The sequence below is a fragment of the Mesoplodon densirostris genome, chromosome 13 (assembly GCF_025265405.1).
Source record: "Mesoplodon densirostris isolate mMesDen1 chromosome 13, mMesDen1 primary haplotype, whole genome shotgun sequence".
Taxonomy (NCBI): Eukaryota; Metazoa; Chordata; class Mammalia; order Artiodactyla; family Ziphiidae; genus Mesoplodon; species Mesoplodon densirostris.
Window position 1 is genome coordinate 92436323 of NC_082673.1, and position 21147 is coordinate 92457469.

General features: G+C 66.2%; 2 protein-coding genes across 2 annotated transcripts; one reads left to right on the top strand and one right to left on the bottom strand.

Moving 5' to 3' along the window:
• Positions 1 to 58: 58 nt before the first annotated feature.
• On the bottom strand, positions 59 to 21051 carry BOP1 (BOP1 ribosomal biogenesis factor). The gene is made up of 16 exons (XM_060115584.1): positions 20943 to 21051; positions 19277 to 19474; positions 13217 to 13297; positions 2798 to 2952; positions 2585 to 2702; positions 2405 to 2506; positions 2116 to 2328; positions 1881 to 2042; positions 1714 to 1794; positions 1571 to 1640; positions 1348 to 1480; positions 1089 to 1269; positions 711 to 999; positions 554 to 638; positions 373 to 480; positions 59 to 291 (listed from the first exon to the last, which is right to left on the bottom strand). Exons 1-16 carry the CDS (start codon positions 21021 to 21023, stop codon positions 138 to 140), a joined length of 2211 nt encoding a protein of 736 aa, XP_059971567.1. The 5' UTR covers positions 21024 to 21051; the 3' UTR covers positions 59 to 137.
• On the top strand, positions 4490 to 6451 carry SCX (scleraxis bHLH transcription factor). The gene is made up of 2 exons (XM_060116077.1): positions 4490 to 5186; positions 6117 to 6451. The coding sequence occupies exons 1-2, from the start codon at positions 4614 to 4616 to the stop codon at positions 6153 to 6155; spliced, it is 612 nt and encodes a 203-aa protein (XP_059972060.1). The 5' UTR covers positions 4490 to 4613; the 3' UTR covers positions 6156 to 6451.
• Positions 21052 to 21147: the final 96 nt, after the last annotated feature.

Here is a 21147-nt window from a genome sequence, read left to right on the forward strand (position 1 = left end):
GCAGGTCGGCAGGCCCTCTCCCCCGTTAGGCATCCTGACTCAGAGAAGGTCACGCCAGCAGGAGAAACGCCTCTATTGAGGGTCCTGAGCACACACACAGCCCAGCCCCACGTGCCCCTCCCGGGAAGCAGGGCCCCCTAGGTGAAGAGGCGGAGGGTGCCGTCAGCCCCGGCGGAGAAGACCCACGGCTGGCTGGGGTGGAAGGCCACGTCCAGCACCCCCAGGCCTTTGGTCAGGCTGTGCCCCTTGAGCACCTTCACAGGCACCAGCAGCGGGTTCTGCAGCAGGTCGCTGTGGGGAAGGGAGAGGCTCAGGATGTGGGCAGCACCGTCCCCATGGGGTGCGGGCGGGCAGGCGGGCACTGGCACTCACTTGTACACCATCCCGTGGCAGACGATGACACTGCCGTCGTCGGAGCCAGAGGCAAAGAGCGGGTACCGGGGGTGGAAGGCCACGGCCCGGAGGGCCTTCTTGTGGTGCCTGAGGAGGGGACCAGGTTGAGGGGGCTGGGGGGGCCACGTAGGGAGCCGCCCGCCACCCGCCAGCCCCTCACCTCAGCGCTCTGTACGGCTTGGTGGAGAGGTCTAGGTCAAACCACACCAGCCTGCTGTCATAGCTTCCAACGATGACGTTGTCGCCTGGGGGAAGACGTGGCGGTAGGGACCTGGCGGCCCCCTCACGTGCACCCCCCAACCAGGGCGCCCCCTCACCTGCCGGGTGCACTGCCAGGCTGGACACCCACTTGCAGTTGGGCGTCAGCTTCTTGGTGAGCTCCTGGCGCAGCAGGTGGTAGAGGCGGACGCTGCGCTGGGAAGCCACGAGCAGAAAGGGCCGCACGGGGTGAAAGGCCACGCACTGCACCTGGCCGTGGCCGCGGCGGAAAGGGCTCTGGCTGCGGCGCCGGCTCAACTGGTGCATCAGCACCTGGGTGTGGCCCGGGGTGGCCAGCACCACGGCCATGTAGTCCCCACGACCGTGCCAAGTCACCTGTGTCACTGGCTGCAGGAAGGCAAGGTGGGCTCAGCCGCCCCCTCCCCCGCCCCGCCTCCTCCCCCTCCTCCCCCCGCCCTCCCCCATAGCCCCCACACCTTGCCGTGGCAGATGCGCAGCCGCAGGCCGCCCCGGCGCTCCTCCTCCGAGGCTTCCAGCCAGTGGGCGGGCTGCGCAGCAGGCTCCGCGGGCGGGGTGAAGGCGCTCAGCAGCTGGTCCGTGCTGCCCACCACCAGCCGGTCCCCCAGGGCCGGGTTCAGCACCAGCACTGCGTCCTCCCTGTGGCCAAAGCCCAGTGAAGGCCCCCAGGCATAGGACCACCCCCACCGGCGCGGGCACCCCTGGCCTCATACTCACACTGCCACGGCCACCAGGCAGACGGTCGGGCGGGGGTTCCAGGCGACACTCTTCACCACGCCCCCGACGGGCACAGTCCTCACGCAGCGGGCGGAGGCCACCTCCCAGAGCCGCACCGAGCCATCGTCTGAGCCTGAGCACAGCGGATGGGCTCTCAGCACCCGGCCCCCAGCCCAGCCCCCAGCCCAGCCCCCATGGCAGGGCTGCCCCACCCGAGGCCCACCTGATGCCAGCCACTGGCCACCCGGGGAGACACTGAGGCAGCGGACGAGGTCACTGTGGCCCCTGTAGACCTGCAGAGAAGGGGCGGTGAAGGACGGAGCCCCGGAACTGTGTGCTCCCGGCCGCCCCGCCCTGTCTGCTCACCAGGGCCTGGCACGTGGGGAAAGGCTGCAGGTCGCGTGGCCGGGGCAGCCTGGGGATGAGGTCCTCAGGGTCCACGTTCACCTGGGAGAGGAGCATAAGGGGTCAGCGGCATCCACCCCCGCCCCCACCCCCAGCCCCTGCCCGGGAGCCCCCCCCACACCACACACCCTCATCTTGCGCTGCCGTGGGCACAGGTAGAGGTCAAGGCAGCGCTCGAAGCGCTCCTGGATGAAGCGGCCGTACGCGGGCACAGCCCGCAAGCTCGGGAACCGGTGCGGCAGGAAGTTGAGCCTCCTCTCGTCGGGCTCCCGCTGCTCCCAGGCCATGCGCTGTGAAGGCAGGAGTGAGCCCGGAGCGCAGGGCGGGCGGGGGCAGGCAGACCCCAGCCTGCACCAGGCTCACCTCCTCCTCGCTGGGCAGGTACTCGGGAGGTGGGTTGTAGGACTCCGCGTGGCCCGGCAGGGCCAGCTTGGGTGCAGGCACGTGCATTTTGTGGCGGCCCAGCACCGCATCGGGGTCCTCTTGGGCCCACAGGTCGTAGAAGCTGGGGGTGGAGTCCCGAGGGCGGCGGGGCTGGATCCAGCCCATCTTAATGGCGTGCACCATGCGGGAGACCTGCAGAGGCGGCGGGGTCAGGGCGGGGGCGGGGGCGGGTGGCCGGGGGCGGACCGGAGGATGGGGCCGCACCCACCTTCTCCTTCTCCACCAGGGACGGGATAAAGCTGCGCTTGTCAGCAGGCCGGTTGGTCACCGGATGGATCATGAGGTCCCCACTGAAGAAGTCCACAGCCGGCTGGGGGGATGAGCAGAGGGGTGTGGGCCCGGGCCCTGCAGGTGCCCCCAGACCCTGGGGCCAGCGGCTGCCCCTTACCTCATACGGGTTGAAGCTCACATCCCCAAACTGGCCCCTCTGCAGTCGCCGCACCAGGGCCACCTGTTCATCTGTCAGCTGCACGCTGTGCCCCGTCATCCGGTCCCGCACCGTGCGCCTAAGGGACTGCCCGTCAGAGCCGAGGCCCTGCCCCACCCCGCCCCAGCCCACCGGCCCTGTCCCACCCCCCCAGTCTCCGCCCCACGCCCGCACCAGTAGTCAGGGTTGTCCATCTTGTCCAGAAACTGGTCCAGCTCGTCAGGGGTGCGCAGGGGCTTATAGATGCGCCTGCCATCCAGGTCGTAGCCCACGTGGGGGAAGTCATCGTACCACTCCAAGGGCACATTGCCCACCGTGTTCCGGATGTCCTGGGGCAGGAGGCCAGAGTATCGGCACTGGACACCCACTGTGCCCACCCGTCCCTCCAAGCCCCCCAAAAGATACCGACGAGGGGGAAAGGTGAGAGCAAAGGGACTGGCTTCAAGGCTAGCCAGGGGCAGCACCCGGGCACCCTGACTCGTGCCTCCTCCCTGGGGTGTGACGTGGCAGGGCGGCCGGCACTGTCCCCCACCACCCCCCTGACCCTCAGAGGCGCCGGAGCTGTACCTTCACATTTTCCACTGAAGTGGTGCCAACCCCAGAGCCTCCCCCCTGGATTCCTTGGCCAGGGCTCTGGGCAGCCACAGGCAAGGGTGACCTCATCGCCCGTGGGCTCCCTCCCCTGGCGGGGGGCCTTAGGCAAAACCGGGTAGCCACGGGCAGGGACTCAGGGAAGACCCCACCAACCCACTACAAAGGGAGGCCGCACCCACCGCATTGTGACCTGCAAGCGTTCAGGGACTCCCCAGCCCCCAAGCCCTGTCCCCCACCCCACCCTCAGCGGGCAGAGCAGCCACATTCCTGGACACACATTCCTGGTCGAGGCCCCTGCCAGCCGCCACCCTCCCTCCACCCAGCACGGAGACTGCTGCCCAGGCGGCCGCTTCCTGCAACAGTAGCCACGGGAGGAGTGGCCCCGATGAGGCAGCATGGCCGGGAGCCCGGGAACCCCTCCCCCTACAGCAGGACGGGACCCCCTGGGAGCCGCCCCCTGCACCTGCCCCCAGCCCCCAACCTGCCGACCTCAGTTCTCCCAGCTTGCCCATCCTCCAGGTGTGCCCCCGGGTGTCCCTGCCGCTGCTAGGAATGCCCTGCCTTCTCCTGTGACCCCCAAGTCTACACAGCCATGCCTGAATTGGACAGATTGGGGTTAGGGGGTCGGTGGCTCCGAGAAAAGGCCCACGGGAGCACTCAGTAGGGGAACGGGGTGCTGGTGGGGGGTCCTCCAGGGCAGGAGCGCAGGGAGGAGCCGGTAAAGAGGGCACCCGCAGCTTGGGCCAGACCTGGAGGTTGATGCCAGGAGGGGGCAGGTGCAGGAGAGACAGGCTGTGTCATCAGGCGACCCCAGGCCCAGACCTGACGGGGGGCGGCCGAGGGAGCTGGGGCTGAACTCCAGCCCCCTCCTCCGGGCACAGAAGGCCCCAGTGTACATGGGAGGGAGAGACAGACAGGGTGTGGCCAGGCGCTGGGGCCAGGGCAGCTGGGTTAACTTGGTCATGCCAAGCGAGAAGGCCCGGGTCATGGGTCCTGCTTGACCCTCCTGCCCCCCGCAAAGAGGGAGGAGAGGAGGCGGCACAGCCCTGGTACCACCCAGAAGGGGGCTCCCACTTCCCCCGCATCCCCCAAAGACGGCACGATGCTCCAGGCCCCTTCACCGTGGCGCGGGAAGGCAGAGGGACACAGGGCCCCTGCTCCGAGCGGCCTCCAGGGGCTGGGAGGCGGGGAGGAGGGCGGGCCGGCGCGGGGGAGGGGCCGCCTCGGCTATAAAGGCCCGGCCCGCGGCCCTGCTCCAGCCCGGGACGCACACGTGCGCGCGGCGCCGCAGCCGCCACCGCGGGAGCCCTGAGACCCCGCGCCCCCCTGGCCTGGGCGGCGGCGGCGGCGGCGGCATGCACGGCGCGCCGCGGAGCTGACGGCGGCCGCCGGCCCCATGTCCTTCGCGATGCTGCGCTCGGCACCGCCCGGCCGCTACCTGTACCCCGAGGTGAGCCCGCTGTCGGAGGACGAGGACCGCGGCAGCGAGAGTTCGGGCTCCGACGAGAAGCCCTGCCGCGTGCACGCGGCGCGCTGTGGCCTCCAGGGCGCCCGCAGACGGGCCGGGGGCCGGCGGGCGGGGGGCGGCGGCCCGGGGCCTGGGGGGCGGCCGGGCCGCGAGCCCCGACAGCGGCACACGGCGAACGCGCGCGAGCGGGACCGGACGAACAGCGTGAACACGGCCTTCACGGCGCTGCGCACGCTCATCCCCACCGAGCCGGCCGACCGCAAGCTCTCCAAGATCGAGACCCTGCGCCTGGCCTCCAGCTACATCTCGCACCTGGGCAACGTGTTGCTGGTGGGTGAGGCCTGCGGCGACGGGCAACCCTGCCACTCGGGGCCCGCCTTCTTCCACGCGGCGCGCCCTGGCAGCCCTCCGCCCCCGCCGCCCCCGCCCCCCGCCCGCGACGGCGAGAACGCCCAGCCCAGACAGATCTGCACCTTCTGCCTCAGCAACCAGAGGAAGTTGGTGAGTGTTGGCCGCGGGTCGTCCCCAGAAGGGGCGGCGAGGAGGAAGGGGCGCCCCCCACCTCCAAACCGCCCGTGCGACCCACACCTGCCTGGCAGAGAGGGCGGGGCCAGAGGCAGGCAGAGCTCCCCAGCAGCACCTGTTAACCCACGCACAGCCCCGAGCCCAGCGGGGGAGGAGCACAAGGAGGAGGGCGCAGCGAGAGCAGGCGGGGCTGGGCCTTCCCTGGACATTCTCTCCCCGAGTTCCCTGGACACAGGCTCCCACGGGGACCAGACAAGGGCACCCAGGGCCAGATGGGGGAAGAGACCAAGGCAGGGCCGGCACCAACTTGGAAGCTAGGGGACCAAACCAGGGTTGGATCAAGCCACTCTGGCCACCCACCCTGCCCCCAGGGGAAGGAGACTCAGGGGCAGTGGGATCCATTTGCTCTGCCACTGGCCTAAGGCTTATCGGGCACCTGCCTGCCCTCCCCTGGCCCCTGCCCCTGGGGCTGCCCACTCAGACACCAGTGCAGCTGTGGGACCCGCTGGCAGGAGCGGGCAGGAGACTTGGGGGCTGGGGGAGAGGCCCTGCTGCGGGAGACGCTGGCTGGCCCTGATTTACAGCTCCTGCTGTGCTTGGTGGCACCGGAAAAGCAGGGTGAGCAGGCAAGGAGAAAATACGGCGCGGCTTTCCCCAATCCCCATTTCCTCTCCAGACGGCACGCGCGAGCTCCTGGGGCCTGAACATCTGGGAAATTTAATTTTACAATTTCGGCTGTGCAGCAGCGTACTCTCCTTCCCCAAGCCGCTTGGGGAGGCTGGGCTGAGCGTGGAAGGGGGTTGCTTTCAGCACCCACCACCCGAGACAGCACCCAGTGGGGAAGCCCAGAGGTGCAGGCTGGCACTGGTCTCTGCGCGGGCCCTGACACTGCCCTCCCCTCTGCAGAGCAAGGACCGAGACAGAAAGACGGCGATTCGGAGTTAGAGGCGGATGCTGCTGGGCCATCCACGGAGAGCCCCCATGGACCTGACTCGGGCACAGGCCTCCCTGAGGGCACCCCCCAGGCCAGCCCTGCCCCAGCTGTGAGCGGGGCCGATGGACAGACAGGCGGTGGGACTCAGAGCTGGCCCAGCACCTGCCCAGCCCCACTGGAACTTTCCGTGCTGGCTCCCAACCTGGTTTTCTTCTGGTCACTATGTGCTGGCATCTTGTGTCTTTGATATGATAATATAAAGTCTGGAAACTTTGTATAATTAAAAACGAAACAATTATCTTCTAAACACGGACGCACACTGTCCTCTCCAGCAGTTCAGAATGCACCCTGAGCCGGAGCCCGAGCCCACCCTCCCACCCCTCAGGGCTCCGTGGGCCAAGGTACCCACTTCTCGGGGAAGGCCCCCCACTTTCCAGGGCTCAGGGCCGGTGTGCCCAGCACCCCCGACCAGGGAACTATGGCGTGGGGTCCGAAGGAGACCTGTGAGGGCAGAGGAGGGCGAGGGACCGAGCAGGACACAGGCAGCCCGGCCCGGGAGCAGTCTCGCCCCACCCCCGCTCCGAGAGCCTGCCAGGTGTCCCAGTGCCCTGAAGGGTCCTCAGTGCTTGCGGCATGCAGCTTGCTCTGGTCGGTCTTCAGGGCCTCGGCACCTGAGCCTCTGCCCACGGAGCCCCACGAGGTGGGCATGTAGGGGAAGGTAATCAAGGGGCACTGTCTGGCAGAGTGAGTCCCCAGGCCTGAGGGCAGGACCAGGTGGCAGCTGCCTGTGCGTACCCCTGGGGCCCACCCCTGCCCCCAGCCCTGCAATTGGCCCCGGCAGCACTGCTCACACCGGGAGGACCCCTGGCTGCCCACCACCCACCCACCCACCCACCCAACTCCCCCAAAGGCCCCACCTGCCCACGAGGAGGGCAATTCAGGCCTCTCCCCGAGCTGTGCACAGCTGGCGGACCATTAAAATCTTGCAGGTGACAATTACAGACCGGTGGTGCGAGCCCCACAGGCACAGCAGAGAAGAGAGGTGGGGGCGGCTCTGTGCAGGCCACCCCAGCACCCCCAGGCTGGCCAGCAGCCTGACTTCCGGCCAGCGGGCGGGGAATGGCCCAGAGCGCCAGGTGCCGGCCCCGGGCCCTGCTAGCCCTCCGCGCAGGCTCAGGGACCCCGGGAGAGGGCAGGTGCCGAGGCCCACGTGGGCACCCCAACAGGGCAGGGCTAGAGCCGCCCCCTCCTCTGAACAGACGGGCTCCAGGGAACCGAGAAACAGAAAGCGATGGGGTAATTTTGGAGGAAATTCTCAAAGCCAGAACCATTAAGGACTAGAAGGGGGCTGTGTCCAATCTGATAGAAATATAACAGGATAAAAAGTCACAACGGCAGGTTCCACTCAGAGAGAAACCCAACCCCAAATTTCCTCTCCTTAATCCTGCAGGAGCCTACAGCTGGCCGGCCGAAGTGGGGGAGAGGGCACGCTCATCACCCCCGCCCGCCTGCCTGGAGAGCCAGGACCCAGGAGGAGTGTGGGGGTCTGCCTGGGGGATGAGAAAAGCACCCCTTCTGCCCCGGGGCACTGAGGACACTGCGAGAACGCGACCCGCGGAGGGGCACGCGGGGCGGGCAAGCAGGGACGCCCCAGGGTCTCCAGCCTGCCTCCCCTGCTCCCCGGGGCACCGGTGCAGTTCTGTGGGGACGGTCTGTGGCCCACCTGCCGCTCACCCACCGGCCTCACCTCTCCATACCTGGGCTGGGTGGGACTGCACCCTCCCTCACAAATCCTCCCGAAGACGATGGGCGGCAGGGGGCGGGGTCCGCATGCCCTGCACAAAGGCCTGAGAGAAGAGTGCGGGGCGAGGGGGACAGGCAGGGCGAGGCCGGAGGGGCATGGGTGTCAGGGACCCTTGGAGCCGGTGCAGGAGAGGAGAAGGGGCTGAGGGAGCCTCGGAGATGCCAAGTCGGTAGGAGAGGACAGCCCGCTGGGACGGTCCCCAGGGGCCGGCAGGCCCTGGCACAGGGCGAGCGGGCCAGGCCCTCGGCTGCTGGGCCTGTGACTCCGACAGCGGCTGCAGCTTGGCCAGCCTCGGGCCCGGGCAGTGGGCCCGGTCGCTCCCTGAGCTGCACCGGTAGCAGCAGAGGCTGAGAGCCTGGCCCGCCAGCCAGCAGGAGAGGGAGGGGAGGGGGCGGGGAGGGGCACGCCGTCACCCTCCACCGCTCCAGAAATTCAAACCAGACTGGGGGTGGCGGGCCGGCCCGAGCCCCTGCGGCCCCACGAGAGTCCACTCGGCTACTCACGGCAGCCGCCGGGCCCCCGTCCACCACAAACCCCACTTCCTCCCCAGGACGCCAGCCTCGCCCCTCCACCGAGCCTCCGTGTGCCAGTGCCCCACAGAGGCGGCACGGAAGGAGGGCCCGGCCCGCACCCTGGGCCAGCAGCCGCCTCTGCGGGCCAAGCAGGGCTGGAAACGCTCTGATGGCCATCAGGGCCAGGCTGTCAGCTCCCTGTCCCCAGCCTGGGGAACAAGCTGCTGGCGGCACCACGTGATCCATCGCCAGGCCGCCTGCGCCGGCAGGCCAGCCGGCCCCCACCCTACCCTGCGCAGCACCTGCGGGCTGCCAGGAAGCACATGTGACCCCGTGGGGGCGGGAGCCCGCCGACCCCTCCAGGGCCCAGACAGCCCCCAGCCTGCGCTCTCCCAGGGGGCCGCCATGCCCCAAGGACGAGCCTTCGGGCGGCAGGGGTCCCCCACCCCCCAGGCTGCACTGGACGCGGGCGGCCACCGGCTGATGTGTTGGCTGGGATTTTTCCGCTCTCGCAGAGCCCCCCCTCCCCTCCCCCTCCCCAAAGTGGCTGCAGCTGTCAGGACCGCAGATTGGAACTGCAGGTACGGCGCTGGCCCGCTGCCCACCTCCCTCCCGTGTCTGTCTGAGAGAAAGGAAGCCGGCCCACCTCTGGAATCCTTCACTCTCTCCTCGTTCCGCCTCTCCCACCTGTCCCCGGGGAGCGCGGGGTCAGCCGCCCTCGCTCGGGCTCTCTCTTCCCCTTGCCCCTCTCCGATTACAATGCCGGCAGTGTTCCCTCAGCTCCCCCGACACGGAGCCCCCCCCCGCCCCCCGCCTTCCTGCGCCTCCTCTCTCCTGCGCTCCATGGCGGGAGGAGGACAGGCCACGTGCCCCAGGCCACCTGCTGCAGCTGAACCCACACAAGGTGCTGGCAGGATGAGTCCTGGTCGATGGGCCCAAGGGGAGAAAGCCAGGTCCCACTCGGCCTCTTCCTGCCCCAAAGGCCAAAGCCAGCTGAGGGGATCCCGGCAGGGGTCGGGGTCAGAAGCAGGGCCCACCAGCTGTAGCCAGCCAGGCCAGGGTGGGGTGGGCGAGAAACTCGGAACCCCCTCCCCAAACCTCCTCCATCAGACTGTCCCTTCTAGTTGCCATCCTCACAAAAGCGCTGCTGGCCCGACCCACCCCTGAACCGTCGGACATTGTGTGGGCACAGGGCCCCTCCAAGGCCACTCCTTGACCCCTGACCAGTGCCTCCACGGCTGCTGGGGTAGAGGGAAGCAAGTCCACTCCCCCGCCAAGGGGTCCATGGGGGAGGGGGAGAGGGCACCGAGGCTGCCCCTGCTCCTGGGTCCTCAGATACCCAAGACCCCCACCCACCTGCCCCTCCCCCTCCTGGGGTTGGCCAGGGTCCAGTGGGCGTTCCCACGTGGGACACCCGAATCTCGGCTCCCTGCAGGCAAGGGCCCCCAGAAACTCCTCTGGGAATGCTGGAGGTGGACAAAGGCTTGGGACCCCCTTGCTAAGTGCCAAAGGCCCACTACGCTGCTTCACATCCCAGCCCCAGCCCCTCCAAGACCTCATTCAGGAGGACTCGCCCCGAGCCCCCGACCACACAGGGCCAGCCCCCCCTCGCGAGCCCCTGCCCACACAGGGCCAGCCCCCCACCCCCTGAGTCCTGTCCTCAGCGAGGCAGCCCGGGCCTGGGCCGGGACACGTGCTGGCCCTGCTCAGCAGCCAGCCGCTCAACCGCCTTTCCTACAGAACTTTGCGCCCCACAAGCCTGCCCAGCCAGCCTCGGTCTACGGCCACACCTCCAGCCCTAGGGCGACACCCACCCCACCCCCGCCCCGCCCCAGGCCCAGCGCCCTCCCTCCCACCCGCCTGCCCCGGGAAACTGGCTCCAGTGGGCACAGGGCAGGCCAGGGCCTCTACCGCCCAGGTGCCCCAGTGAAAGGGAGCGTGCTGCTATCCTCCAACACCCTCCGCCCTCCCCAGGGAGAACCCTGTCTCCCAAGTGTGACAAGTGGACCCAGGGCGGGCGGCGCTGGCGCGGGGGGGGGGGGCACCCCACACACACCCAAACGCAGCGGGCCTGGCTGAGAGGTGGTGCCTGGCAAAAGCAGCCAGGGGCGCCCTGAGGTCACAGCCGCCACACCCACAGCCCCCCACGGCCACCTGTGAGGCCACGGGCCACGGTGTCATCGGGCCCCTCCCAGGCCAGGCGGCCGGAGCGACCCGAGGGTCTGTCGGAGCCTGGCCGCGGGGATGGGGGCCCGCCAGGGAGGCCGGCGGCCCGCGAGGCCGAGACGCACGCTCTGCACAACAGCTCGAAACCCGAGCCCCGGCTGCGCTGCCAGCAGCGAGCGAGCGCTGAGGGCCGAGGGCCGCGCCGGGGGCCGGGGCGGGGGCGGAGCCCGGAGGAGGCGGCTGCCGCTCAGTAGCCGGGAGGCCATTAGCGGCGCCTGGCGGGAGAGCTGAGAGGACCGCAGCCCGGACGCAGATGCGCCCGCCGCCCGCCCACCCTTGCAGGGCCGGGACCCCGGGGGCTCGCAGCCCCGCCCCCACCCCACCCGCCCAAGGCCTCAACTTCTCCCAGCTTCTCCCAGGCCAGAGACAGGGTGGGGGAACCCCGCTGCTGCGAAGGCCGCCCAGCCCCCCGCCCCCGCCCCTCCTCCCGGGGCGGCAGCTGGATGAGATCACGTCTGTGGGGGAGGGGTGCAGTGGACTTGTGGGAGCGGGGCTCCCCCCCCCGGCTCACGGTGGCCAGGACCCCCGCCACGCGTGGCCTGGCAGCACGTCCAGGGGCTGCAGCCCTGTTGCTGCCTGGGATGTGAGCTGGAGGGAAGGTACGGAGAAGGCCAAGGTATGGAAACAGGACCCAGGTCTTCCGAGAAGGAGAACCGTTGCTCACCCATCAGTACCTGGGGCCGGGGTCCCCCAAAGCCAGGCACGGCAGAGGCCGGCGGTCAGAGGGCCTAGAAACCCCGGGCCTCAAGCCCAGGCCTGAGGGGTGGGCAGGACAGGGACTGGGGAGGGGGAGGTCGGGCACTGCCACACCGCAGGTTCTCCCCCGGGAGCACGCCTTGTCAGGACACCACTGCTGGAGGCTGGCCAAGGCCTGAGTGGAGTCCTAGCACCACCGGCCACCTCCAAGGATGCTGCGTGGAGGAGGCGCTGCCCGACACGATGCGACCAAGTGTTCGCGGACGGTGGCCCCTCCCAGGTGCCAACCACCCAGAGCACAGCCCCGGCGGGGGGGGGGGGAGGCTCCTGCGCCCCTCGCGTGCTCTCGCCCCTTGGGCCCCCGAGAGGACGGCTCGCCACCCCACCTCTCAAGCCCCTTCCCTGAAGCCCACCCTGCTTTGCACAGACGGCAGAGACACGGCGACAAGTGTGTGTGTGTCGGGGGGGTGGGGGGCCCGGGGCAGCACTTCTCAGGGAGGAGAGCATCTGTCAGGCCAGCCTGGTCCCTGAGAGCCGAGCTCTGCCGCCCCCTCGAGCCACAGCCGGCTGTGCTGGCAGAAGCACGGCTCCCTGTCACTCAGGCGACATATGGGATAGTCATCGCCGGAGGAAGCAGCCCCCACCCCTGCGGCTCCAGCACAGCCCGGGCCAGGAGGAGCGCCTCCCCGCGGGCGGGCCGAAGCCCCTCCCCCGGCCTCTGCACTCCATTTACAATCATCATCGATTTCTCAAAATACCGAATATAAAAAAGTAGCCGACAGGATGTGGCTGCCGACAGCCAGAGCCCCTGGGAGTGGGGGAGACAGGCCGGGAGCCGCGCTGCACCGGCCCCCCTTCACCGAGTACGCCCGCTGCTCCGGCCAGGAAACCAATTTATTTTGTTTTGTCTCTGTTCTCTGAACGCACAGAGACCGGATCGGGCGGGCAGCCAAGGCTCCTGCAGCCGCTGCCAAGAGAGCAGAGGATGGGGGTGGAAGCTGTGCAGGGGAGGGGGCGCGTGTCTCCCCAGCCGGGGACAGCCCCTGGCAGGCGGCAGGAAGAGCCACCGGGGGGCGGGGACCGCTGTCTCTGCAGGGCCCCCCAGCCCGAGGAGGCACACACCCGGAGGGCCCACACCAGGGCAGTGGGCATGGGGGCCGCAGCCCCGCCCGGTGGCCAGGACACATCGGGGAGGGGGCGGCTGGGCGAGCAGCACGGCCACGTCTACCTGGGAGGCCCCTCAGCCCCAGCACCCCCAGAACCCACGGGCAGCTTCGGGCAGCTGAGCCACGGCAGCGTCTGGCCAGACCGAGCACCCCTCGCCTGGCAGCAAGCTTTCTCCTTGAGAGCGTAAACGTGGGAAGGACGGCCAGATTCACTAAGGGCCCCGGCGACCCCGGCCTCCAGGACGCCACGGAGGAGAGGGGCAGAGAACCGGGGCCGCCCGTCTCCTGCCCTCAGCGCCCAGCGCAGGTGCCCGTGAGGCCTGTCTCTGCACCCTCACCCCCGGGGACCAGCCCAGGCCGGCTGGTGTCGGGGAAGCCTCCCCGGGCCTGTCGGTGCCAGCCCAGAGCATAGGGGCCCACACTGCCTGTCAGCCCCGCCGCCCACCCCCCAGGGCCCAGGGTTGGCTGCGAGGTGCCCAGTGCCCTCCCCTCCCCGCGATGACACACACTCCTGCAGTCACGTGTCCCCGACCCTGAAATCGCTCTTCCAGACAGGGACTGGGGCCCCAGGCCAGGACGCCCACTCAGGCCTCGCTGTGGCCTGACCCCCCTCTGCCCAGGCAGTGCAGCCCACCCTGCAAACGAGGAGGCCGCGGCCCCAGCCCTACCTCCTCGTCAGAGCTGTCCTCCACGTACTCGTCCTCAAACTGCACACTCGCCACCTCCGTCCTCGGGGAAGGGGTCCCGGCCTGGGAAGGCAAGGGGAGAGCAATTATGTTATGTCAGGACACTGACGCCCTGTGCCTGGGGCAGATCGTGGGTCCAGGACGCCCGCCCCCTCCTGCCAATGCTGAGGCCTAGGTTCCCACACCCCAGTCTCTAAGCGGCTCCAACCTGGTCCCGGCGCCAGGACAAGACTGGGGACACCGCAGGTCTAAGTGGGCCTCTCAGGGAGGGGGGTCCCACCCAGGGTCATCCTCTGTCAAGGGCTGGACCCATCATAACGTCCAAGCTCTGAGGGAGGACCCCAGGGAGGGGCTGACACCTGGAAAAGGAGCACTTAGCCACCCCCGCACTCCTTAATGAAAAAAACGGCTGCAGGGCTCCTGGCCCAAAGGCCCAGCCGAGCCCAGAGCCAGCCTGGGGTCAGGGGACAAGGCCTCTCAGCAGCCGCAGGTGAGGGCTGATCCACCGAGGGGAAGGCCATGGTACTCGCTCTTGGCCACCAGCAGAGGGACCATGGCCGACCCACTCCTAGGGCAAGACCCTTGCCTCGAGGAGGCCACATTCAGCGCAGCCGGCCAAGGGCCCAGAGAGGCACCCACACTCTCAGAATGCCGGGAGGACCGGTCCCAGGCTGACCCCGCCCACCGGGCCAGTGAGTGGGTGCCACTGCTCATTCACACCCCAACCTGGAAAACAGATTCTCCCCTTGTGGGGCGGGGGGACCTGATGTACCGGAACTGGGATTGATGGGGAGAACAGCCCGTCTCTCCCCACGACTCCAGGGGCAGTAAAGTGTAGCAGGGGCCCCCCACCCCAAGCACAGGCACCCCGCCCAGAGCCCCTCTCCCCCTGCCCGGGCAAGAGCCAAAGGCCCGCAAGGCAGCTCTCCCTCCCGCCTGTTTTTCCCTCGGTGTAAGGGGGGTGGGAGAGTAACTTTTTTTCCAGGCCAGGAAAAGGCGAGATTTGGTTTCCACGTCTCTCCCACCCCTTGCTCCCCGAGCTGTGCACTGCGGGAGCCCTGCCCGCTGAAAGTGGGTCAGCACTGCCTGGGGGTGGGGGCAAGCGGGGGGCACAGAGGGCCAGCCTGGGACCCAAGGCTTTCCTGCCGTCCTCACCCTCACCGTCGTCACCGCAGGAGCGGACACACCTGCCCCAGGCCCTGGGCTGGCAGGACCCCTGGCCGGGCCACTTGCAAGTCTCTCAGCAGCCCCCTGATGCCAGCCCATGGCTGACGGGCCACTGGTCACAGCAGGGTCGGCAGTGCAGGCCATGGTGCTCCAAGGCTGCCAACCACCAGCCAGTCTGATGCCCCCCACCAGGCACCGGCCCCCAGGAGCCCCGCACCACCTGCACGACAGGCCACCATCCAGGGGCCCTGGCCAGCCCCAGTGATGCCTGGGGAGCCAGACACAGGCGGGACCTCAGCAAGGGGAGGGGACACCCAGCAGCGGGGCTGTGAGTTCCTGGGCAAGAGAGCTGGACACCCGGCAAGGAGGGCCCCCCCTCGCGGCCCCACGGCTCTGCAGCCACATCCCCCCTCCAGAGGTGACGCTGCAAGGCAGATGGTGGCCACCAGGGGGCTGCCGTGATGCGGGGCGTGGCCCAGCTCCTGGGACCTGGAGGACCTAACAAACCCCACCCCTTCAAAGTTTAGAGGCACTGTAGCTGGCCAGTGGCCACCGTAAAAAAGGGAGAACTCGCACAGCGCCGCCCTCTCTCTCCTCTTTCTCACGCGGCCCAGCCCCGGCCCCCAACATCCCCAGGCACAGGCACCAGGTGGCGAGGGGCTGCCCACAGCCGCCAGCACCCACGCCAAGACGGGCTCAACACCACGTGCCATGGGCTCCCAAACGCGTCCATGTGGATGGCTGGGGGCCCACGGGCAGGACCAGAGGCAAGTGGGGTTCTGTAGGCAAATGCCCCAGACCAGGGGACCAAGGGAGGCGGGATGGGCCTCTCCTGGGAGGGGCTGCAGGCTCGCATCATGACTGGCAGCTCCACAGCCAGGGTGCTGCTGCACGGCTTGCTTGCTCTTGGAGCCCTGAGTCCCGCGAGAGGGGACAGGCAGGCAGAGATGAGATGCCCAGTGAGAGCCAGTCACTCAGGCCACCCCACCCGGACGTGTGAGTGAACCCCAGAACACGGGATGTGATCTGAGTGACCACCCTCCGAGGGCAGAACATACTAGAAACCTGGGGAGGGTACAGGAGAAGCTGATGTGCTTCAGAGCTGAGGGGGGCTGTGGGATCTCCCAAACCCACGGATCATGTCACCCCAGATGCGACGCCACCCCACCTGCCCTGAACTCCGATCCCCAGAAAGAAGAGTGTCTGGCGCTGGGCCATGGCCGGGGCTCTGTGGGACAGGCCCAGGCACGTCCTGCCTGAGGTGGCCTCCACTGACCGGGCCCGCTCCCTCCCAAGGAGCCAACGCCCAGACCCCACAGTGCACAGGCCTGGGACTCACAGCCACTGCCCACCACTCCCCAGAGCTGAGCTGAGACCCACATGGGCGCCTCCTGCCCACGGCTTTGCAGTAAGCTCCGTGCACAGCCGGTACAGGTAGGACTCGTATCCGGGAGATGCTAGGTGCACATTAGGCATCGCTACGAGGTCTTCTGTTACATTCTGGAACGTGGCAAGCAGATTGAACTAGTGAAGATGGGAACCTCTGTACAAGATAAGAAGACAAAACACGGGAAAACCCACACAAATGAGAAAGGACCAAACCAAACAGAACAAGCAAAAAAAAAATGGATCTAAACAAGCACAAAAAGGAAGAAATGGCCGTCAGCACCTAAATCCACTCAAGGTGAGAAATCAAGAGGAGGCCCAGCAACGCGAGACCCATGGGACCGGAAAAGCCCACCCAAAAGCACCACCAAGTGCTACTGGGGGGACACAGGGAAAGCAAGAGGCCCTGGGTGACTGGGGGTGCCCCGCGGCCGGAGCCGCCACCTGAGGGTGGAAACAGGAGGGGCGTGGGCGGCCAGTGGGGGAGTGGGAGCGGGGCCCAGGGCTCCTCTCTAGCTTGCTCGCAGGGCTTCCTGGTGTGACACGGGACAAGCCACGGGCTGTGGCAGGTGAAGGTGGGTCGGCAGACCCTCGAGAGGGCCCTGACCTAGCGGAACTCCCCAGCGTGGTAGGAAGGTTCTGCAGGTTAGCAGCCCTGCAGTAGCTGCAGGATGAGAGGGACAGGCTGACTCGGGGGGCCCCGATGCAGAGCATGACAGGGCTGTCACGGGGGCCGCTCCTGGGTGTCTCGTGCGGCCAGGCTCGGGGGGAGACAGGGGAACACGCAGGAAGCCCTGACTGGCCTGTTTGTGAACAGGAGACGCGGAGAATCGCCAGCCCCACCAGATGGAGCGGTGGATGGCTTTTGAGGAACGGGTGGAAGAAAAGGGGAGATGGGGGGACTTCCACCGGGAGTCAAGAGCATGCCCACCTCCTCAGTTCCCTCTCTTGGCCTAGATGAATTCCAACCCAGTACCGAGGTCCCCGCTTTAGAAAAATGTCCTCCAACACCCCTCAGCTACAGCACGAAGAAGCCAGAGATGTGAGTGCCCAGGCCAAGCAGGTTCCGGGGAAGCTGGCAGGGCTCCAGGACGACCCACAGGCGATGCGGATGGGCCCTAAGGGCCTGCACATGAGCTGGGAGGGGAGCACGGAAGGGAGGGCCCGAGGGCCTGGCTGCCAGTGGGGGACACCTGGAGAGGGCACAGAGCCACAGGCAGCCTCACCCCCTCTGAGGACGTCCCCACCCAGGTGGCCTGGGCCGACTCCCTCAGACAGAGGGCTCGGAGGGCACCCCGGAGGGCCGAGGGCCAGGGGCGAGGACGGCTCCCCGCCCTCTGGAGAGGGCGGGCATGGAGTCTCTCCTGAGCTGCAGCTTGGCACCCGCTGAGCCGGCCGCCAGCAGACCCAGGACGGCAGCCCAGGTACCTCTGCGGAGCAGCAAAAGCCCAGCAGCTCACGGGGCACAGGTGGTCAGCCTCGAGATGCGTGTACGCAGTACCTCACCTAGAGAATTTCAACTAAAAATTATTTTTGTTAAAAAAAGTTACTGAAAGGGCTTCCCTGGTGGCGCAGTGGTTGAGAGTCCACCTGCCGATGCAGGGGACGCCGGTTCGTGCCCCGGTCCGGGAAGATCCCACATGCCGCGGAGCGGCTGGGCCCGTGAGCCATGGCCGCTGAGCCTGCGCGTCCAGAGCCTGTGCTCCGCAACGGGAGAGGCCACAGCAGTGAGAGGCCCGCGTACCGCAAAAAAAAAAAAAAAAAAAAAAGTTATTAAAAAAAAAGTTATTTAAGTTTTAAAAATCATTCCTAAAATGTTGTTTATAAAAGAGGATAAAAATCCTATTTTAAAGGAAAAATCTTAAGCGTGTGGATCCTTAATTTTAAAAGAGGAGGAAAAGATCCAGGAAGATAATTTAACCACGAACTGTGCTCACCAAGGAGAGTGAAGGCAGCGAATGGAAACGTCCTTTACTGAACAGTGTTGATCTAAGATTTAACTTTTTGTCAAGGAGGGAATATTTTGTAAATTTCAAAAGTTAAGGGACTTCCCTGGTGGTCCAGTGGTAAAGAATCCGTCTTCCAATGCAGGGTACGCGGGTTCGATCCCCGGTCAGGGAACTAACTTCCCACGTGCCGCAGGGCAACTAAGCCCACGTGCTGCAAACTACAGAGCCCAGCGCTCTGGAGCCCACACGCCACAACTAGAGAGAGAAAACCCGCACGGCACAACTAGAGAGAAGCCTGTGTGCCACAACGAAAGAGCCCGTGTGCCGCAACTAAGACCCGACGCAGCCAAAAATAAAATAACTAACTAACTAACTAAATAAATAAATAAATAATGAATCTTAAAAAAAATAAAAGTTAAAAAGGAGAGGGCTTCCCTGGTGGCGCAGTGGTTGCGAGTCCGCCTGCCGATGCAGGGGACATGGGTTCGTGCCCCGGTCTGGGAGGATCCCACGTGCCGCGGAGCGACGGGGCCCGTGAGCCATGGCCTCTGAGCCTGCGCGTCCGGAGCCTGTGCTCCGCAACGGGAGAGGCCACAACAGTGAGAGGCCCGCGTACCGCAAAAAAAAAAAAAAAAAAAAAAAAAAAAAAAAAAAGGAGAAAAGTCTGCCCATAAGCCCACAAACCACGGGCAAGGCAGTCTGTGGACCATCTTCTCTTCGTGCACCAGCGCTACAATTAAAGCTTGAATGGGTGGAAGATTTAAATCTGATTTAAAATCTTTTCTTCCTAGGAAACAGATCAAATAAGTGTGGCTTTTGGTTTCCATCACGGTCCTAACCTCCAGGACACCACGGCCATTGAAAGTATAAGTAGTTACAAGATCGTTTCTAGGATGGTCTGAACAACCAGTGTTGTGTTTTAGTTAAATTAAGCTTTTCTGTCATTTTCCTCACTTAAGACAAGAGTGGGGTTTGCCTTTCCCCATCGTCACAGCAACAGGCAGGACGGCAAAGCCTCACACGGCGGCCAGCTGGCTCCTGCGCCCCCGAGACCAGGCCAGGTGGATGGAGCTCCACTCGCTCCCAGAAGTGCGGGGCCACCAGCTCCCCCCAGGCAGGCCCCTGCAAACAAATCCCACCTTGGGCTTTGCCCCTAGGAAACCCAGCCTACAGCTGAGTCTAGCAAAGTGGCTTGAGCCTCAGGGTAAGTGACATCAGAATCATCGGGGTGGGGGGTGGGGGCCCAGGCAGGTAGATTTTTGGGGTTCCTATGAACAGAGCACATGACTATGCTTGAAAACTGGTGCCCTAGAGCTCAGAGCACCTCAGCTCCAAGTAAGCGTCCTACCCAGCCCCCACCAGCAACACCCACCCCCTCCTCCGCCCTGCTGCACCGGAGGAGGGACGAGGGCCTTGGGGTTCCCAAGGAATGGGAGAAAGCACTGCCGGGAGCCCCCAGAGAGCCCGATGCCTGGCAGGCACCTTCCTGGCCATGGTCATCCAGGGCGAGAGCCCACCAGGAGGCTCCTCGCTTACCCACCTGCTGCCCGGGGGTCTCCTCCGTCCTGCCGTGCTGCTCAGCGCTGCTGGCCCTGTCCTCCTCCTCAGCCGCAGTGTCGGCCTCACTACTGTCACTGCCGGAATCTTCCAGGCCTGAGAACACACTTTCCTCGCTGTCGGAGAGGCCAGGATCGCTGCCAGGCCCAGGGCCGAGAGCAGGAGCACCGAGGACACAAGGCTAAAGGAAGCACGGCGTCAACGAGCGCACGGCCCGCACGCCAGGCACCCTGCGCTGACCCACAGCTCCGTGTGGCCCTCCTCCAAGGCCACAGCCCTCAGGCCGCAAGCCTCCACCTCCACCAAAACCACCCACCCAACCCAGGCCTCCCTCACCACCCACCTCCGCCGACAGCAGGCCACGTGCCCTCGGAAGAGACATTCAACTCCTAGCATCTCACAAGGGAAGGACTTTTCAAGGAGCTCAGTTCCCATCACATCACCCACACCGGCCCCCTATCCTCCACACCCCCCACCCTGGCACTCACAGCCCCAGAGCTATGAGGGCACTAGGGCGGGATCTGGGCCAGGCAGAGGACCACAACCTGAGGGGCTTTTCCCACCAGAACCAGAAGACTCTGTATCCAACCAGATTGGGACCGAAGTTGATCAGTAAATTGTAAAGGCTGGTTGAAAAAACATAAAAACTACACAAACTTTACTTAAAAACAGGTGTTTCCATTCACCCCCTCAAGGGGTAGGACCAGAGCTTCCCCCAGCAGAGCTCTGCTGACCAGACACTCCCCGATCCCTAAGTCTACAGGACGCAGTGCACAGTGTGTGGACCTTTTAGAAGTGGAACAAGAACTTGCAGACCTTTAGCAAGCATTGATTTGAATGGAGAATTCACTGCTTTTCAACTGTTAACAAGTCTCACCTAATTGGACAGCCTGCACTCACCCATTACTTGGCAGCGCTCATCTCAGCTTCCACAGAAACGACTCTGACACACACTAACTACTCCAACACTTAGTAAGCCACACAATTAAAACAGCAAGTGAAAATGCCATAAACGATTTGGGCACAAGTACAAATGGCTGCTAATGGGTACAGAGCCAAGAGGACTTGTCGCAAAGTGAGCGGGCAGCCTGACAACGCAGCGGCGTGGAGTGCCGGCTCAGAGAGGCTCGACTGTACAAGCCTTCGGCGGCTTCCTACCACCGAGATTTGATGACACCCCACGATCCAGCTGGGGTCCAGCTGGAAATCAGGAGTGGCCATGAGTCCAGTTGAAACGATGCATCCAGTGCAGCAGGCACTGCCTTACTATTCTCGTACCCTTTTACAACGGACGCGACGTATTAGTAACGCATCAACAGGCAAGCAGTTACTGCAGACTCAAATCCCTTTAACGCAGGAAGCACAATTCAAAGGGCTCGGGAGGCTGCCGCACAGGATGCCAGCCCTCCTTCCTAGCTCTCTCCGGCCCAGACGTTCTCCCAACCGCAGAACAGCCCAGCCCCACACCGGCTACCCCTCGCGCAGGGGTGCTCCCTGCCCAGGACGCCCCCACAAGGCTACCGCCAGCAGCGGACAGGCGACCCTCCTCCCCGCTTTCCCTGGCCTGGCTCCCCGGGGCCGGCGGCCGAGGAGCCGCCACGTGCGGCCCAGATGCACCTCCCCGTCCCGCTCGCGCAGCCCGCGGTCACCTCCTCCGGCTCCGGCTCCGGCGGCCGCTTCCCCGGCAGCGCCCCCGCCGCCTCGCGCCCCACGCCCCGCGTGCCCGCCATGCTCCAGGCCAGCCCCGACCCGCGCCGCCACTTCCGGCAGCGACACTACCGCGTGGGCCTGGGGGCGGGGCCCGCAGGGTCAGAGGGCGCGGGGCGGGCCCTGGGTGGGGCGGGGCCGGCGTGC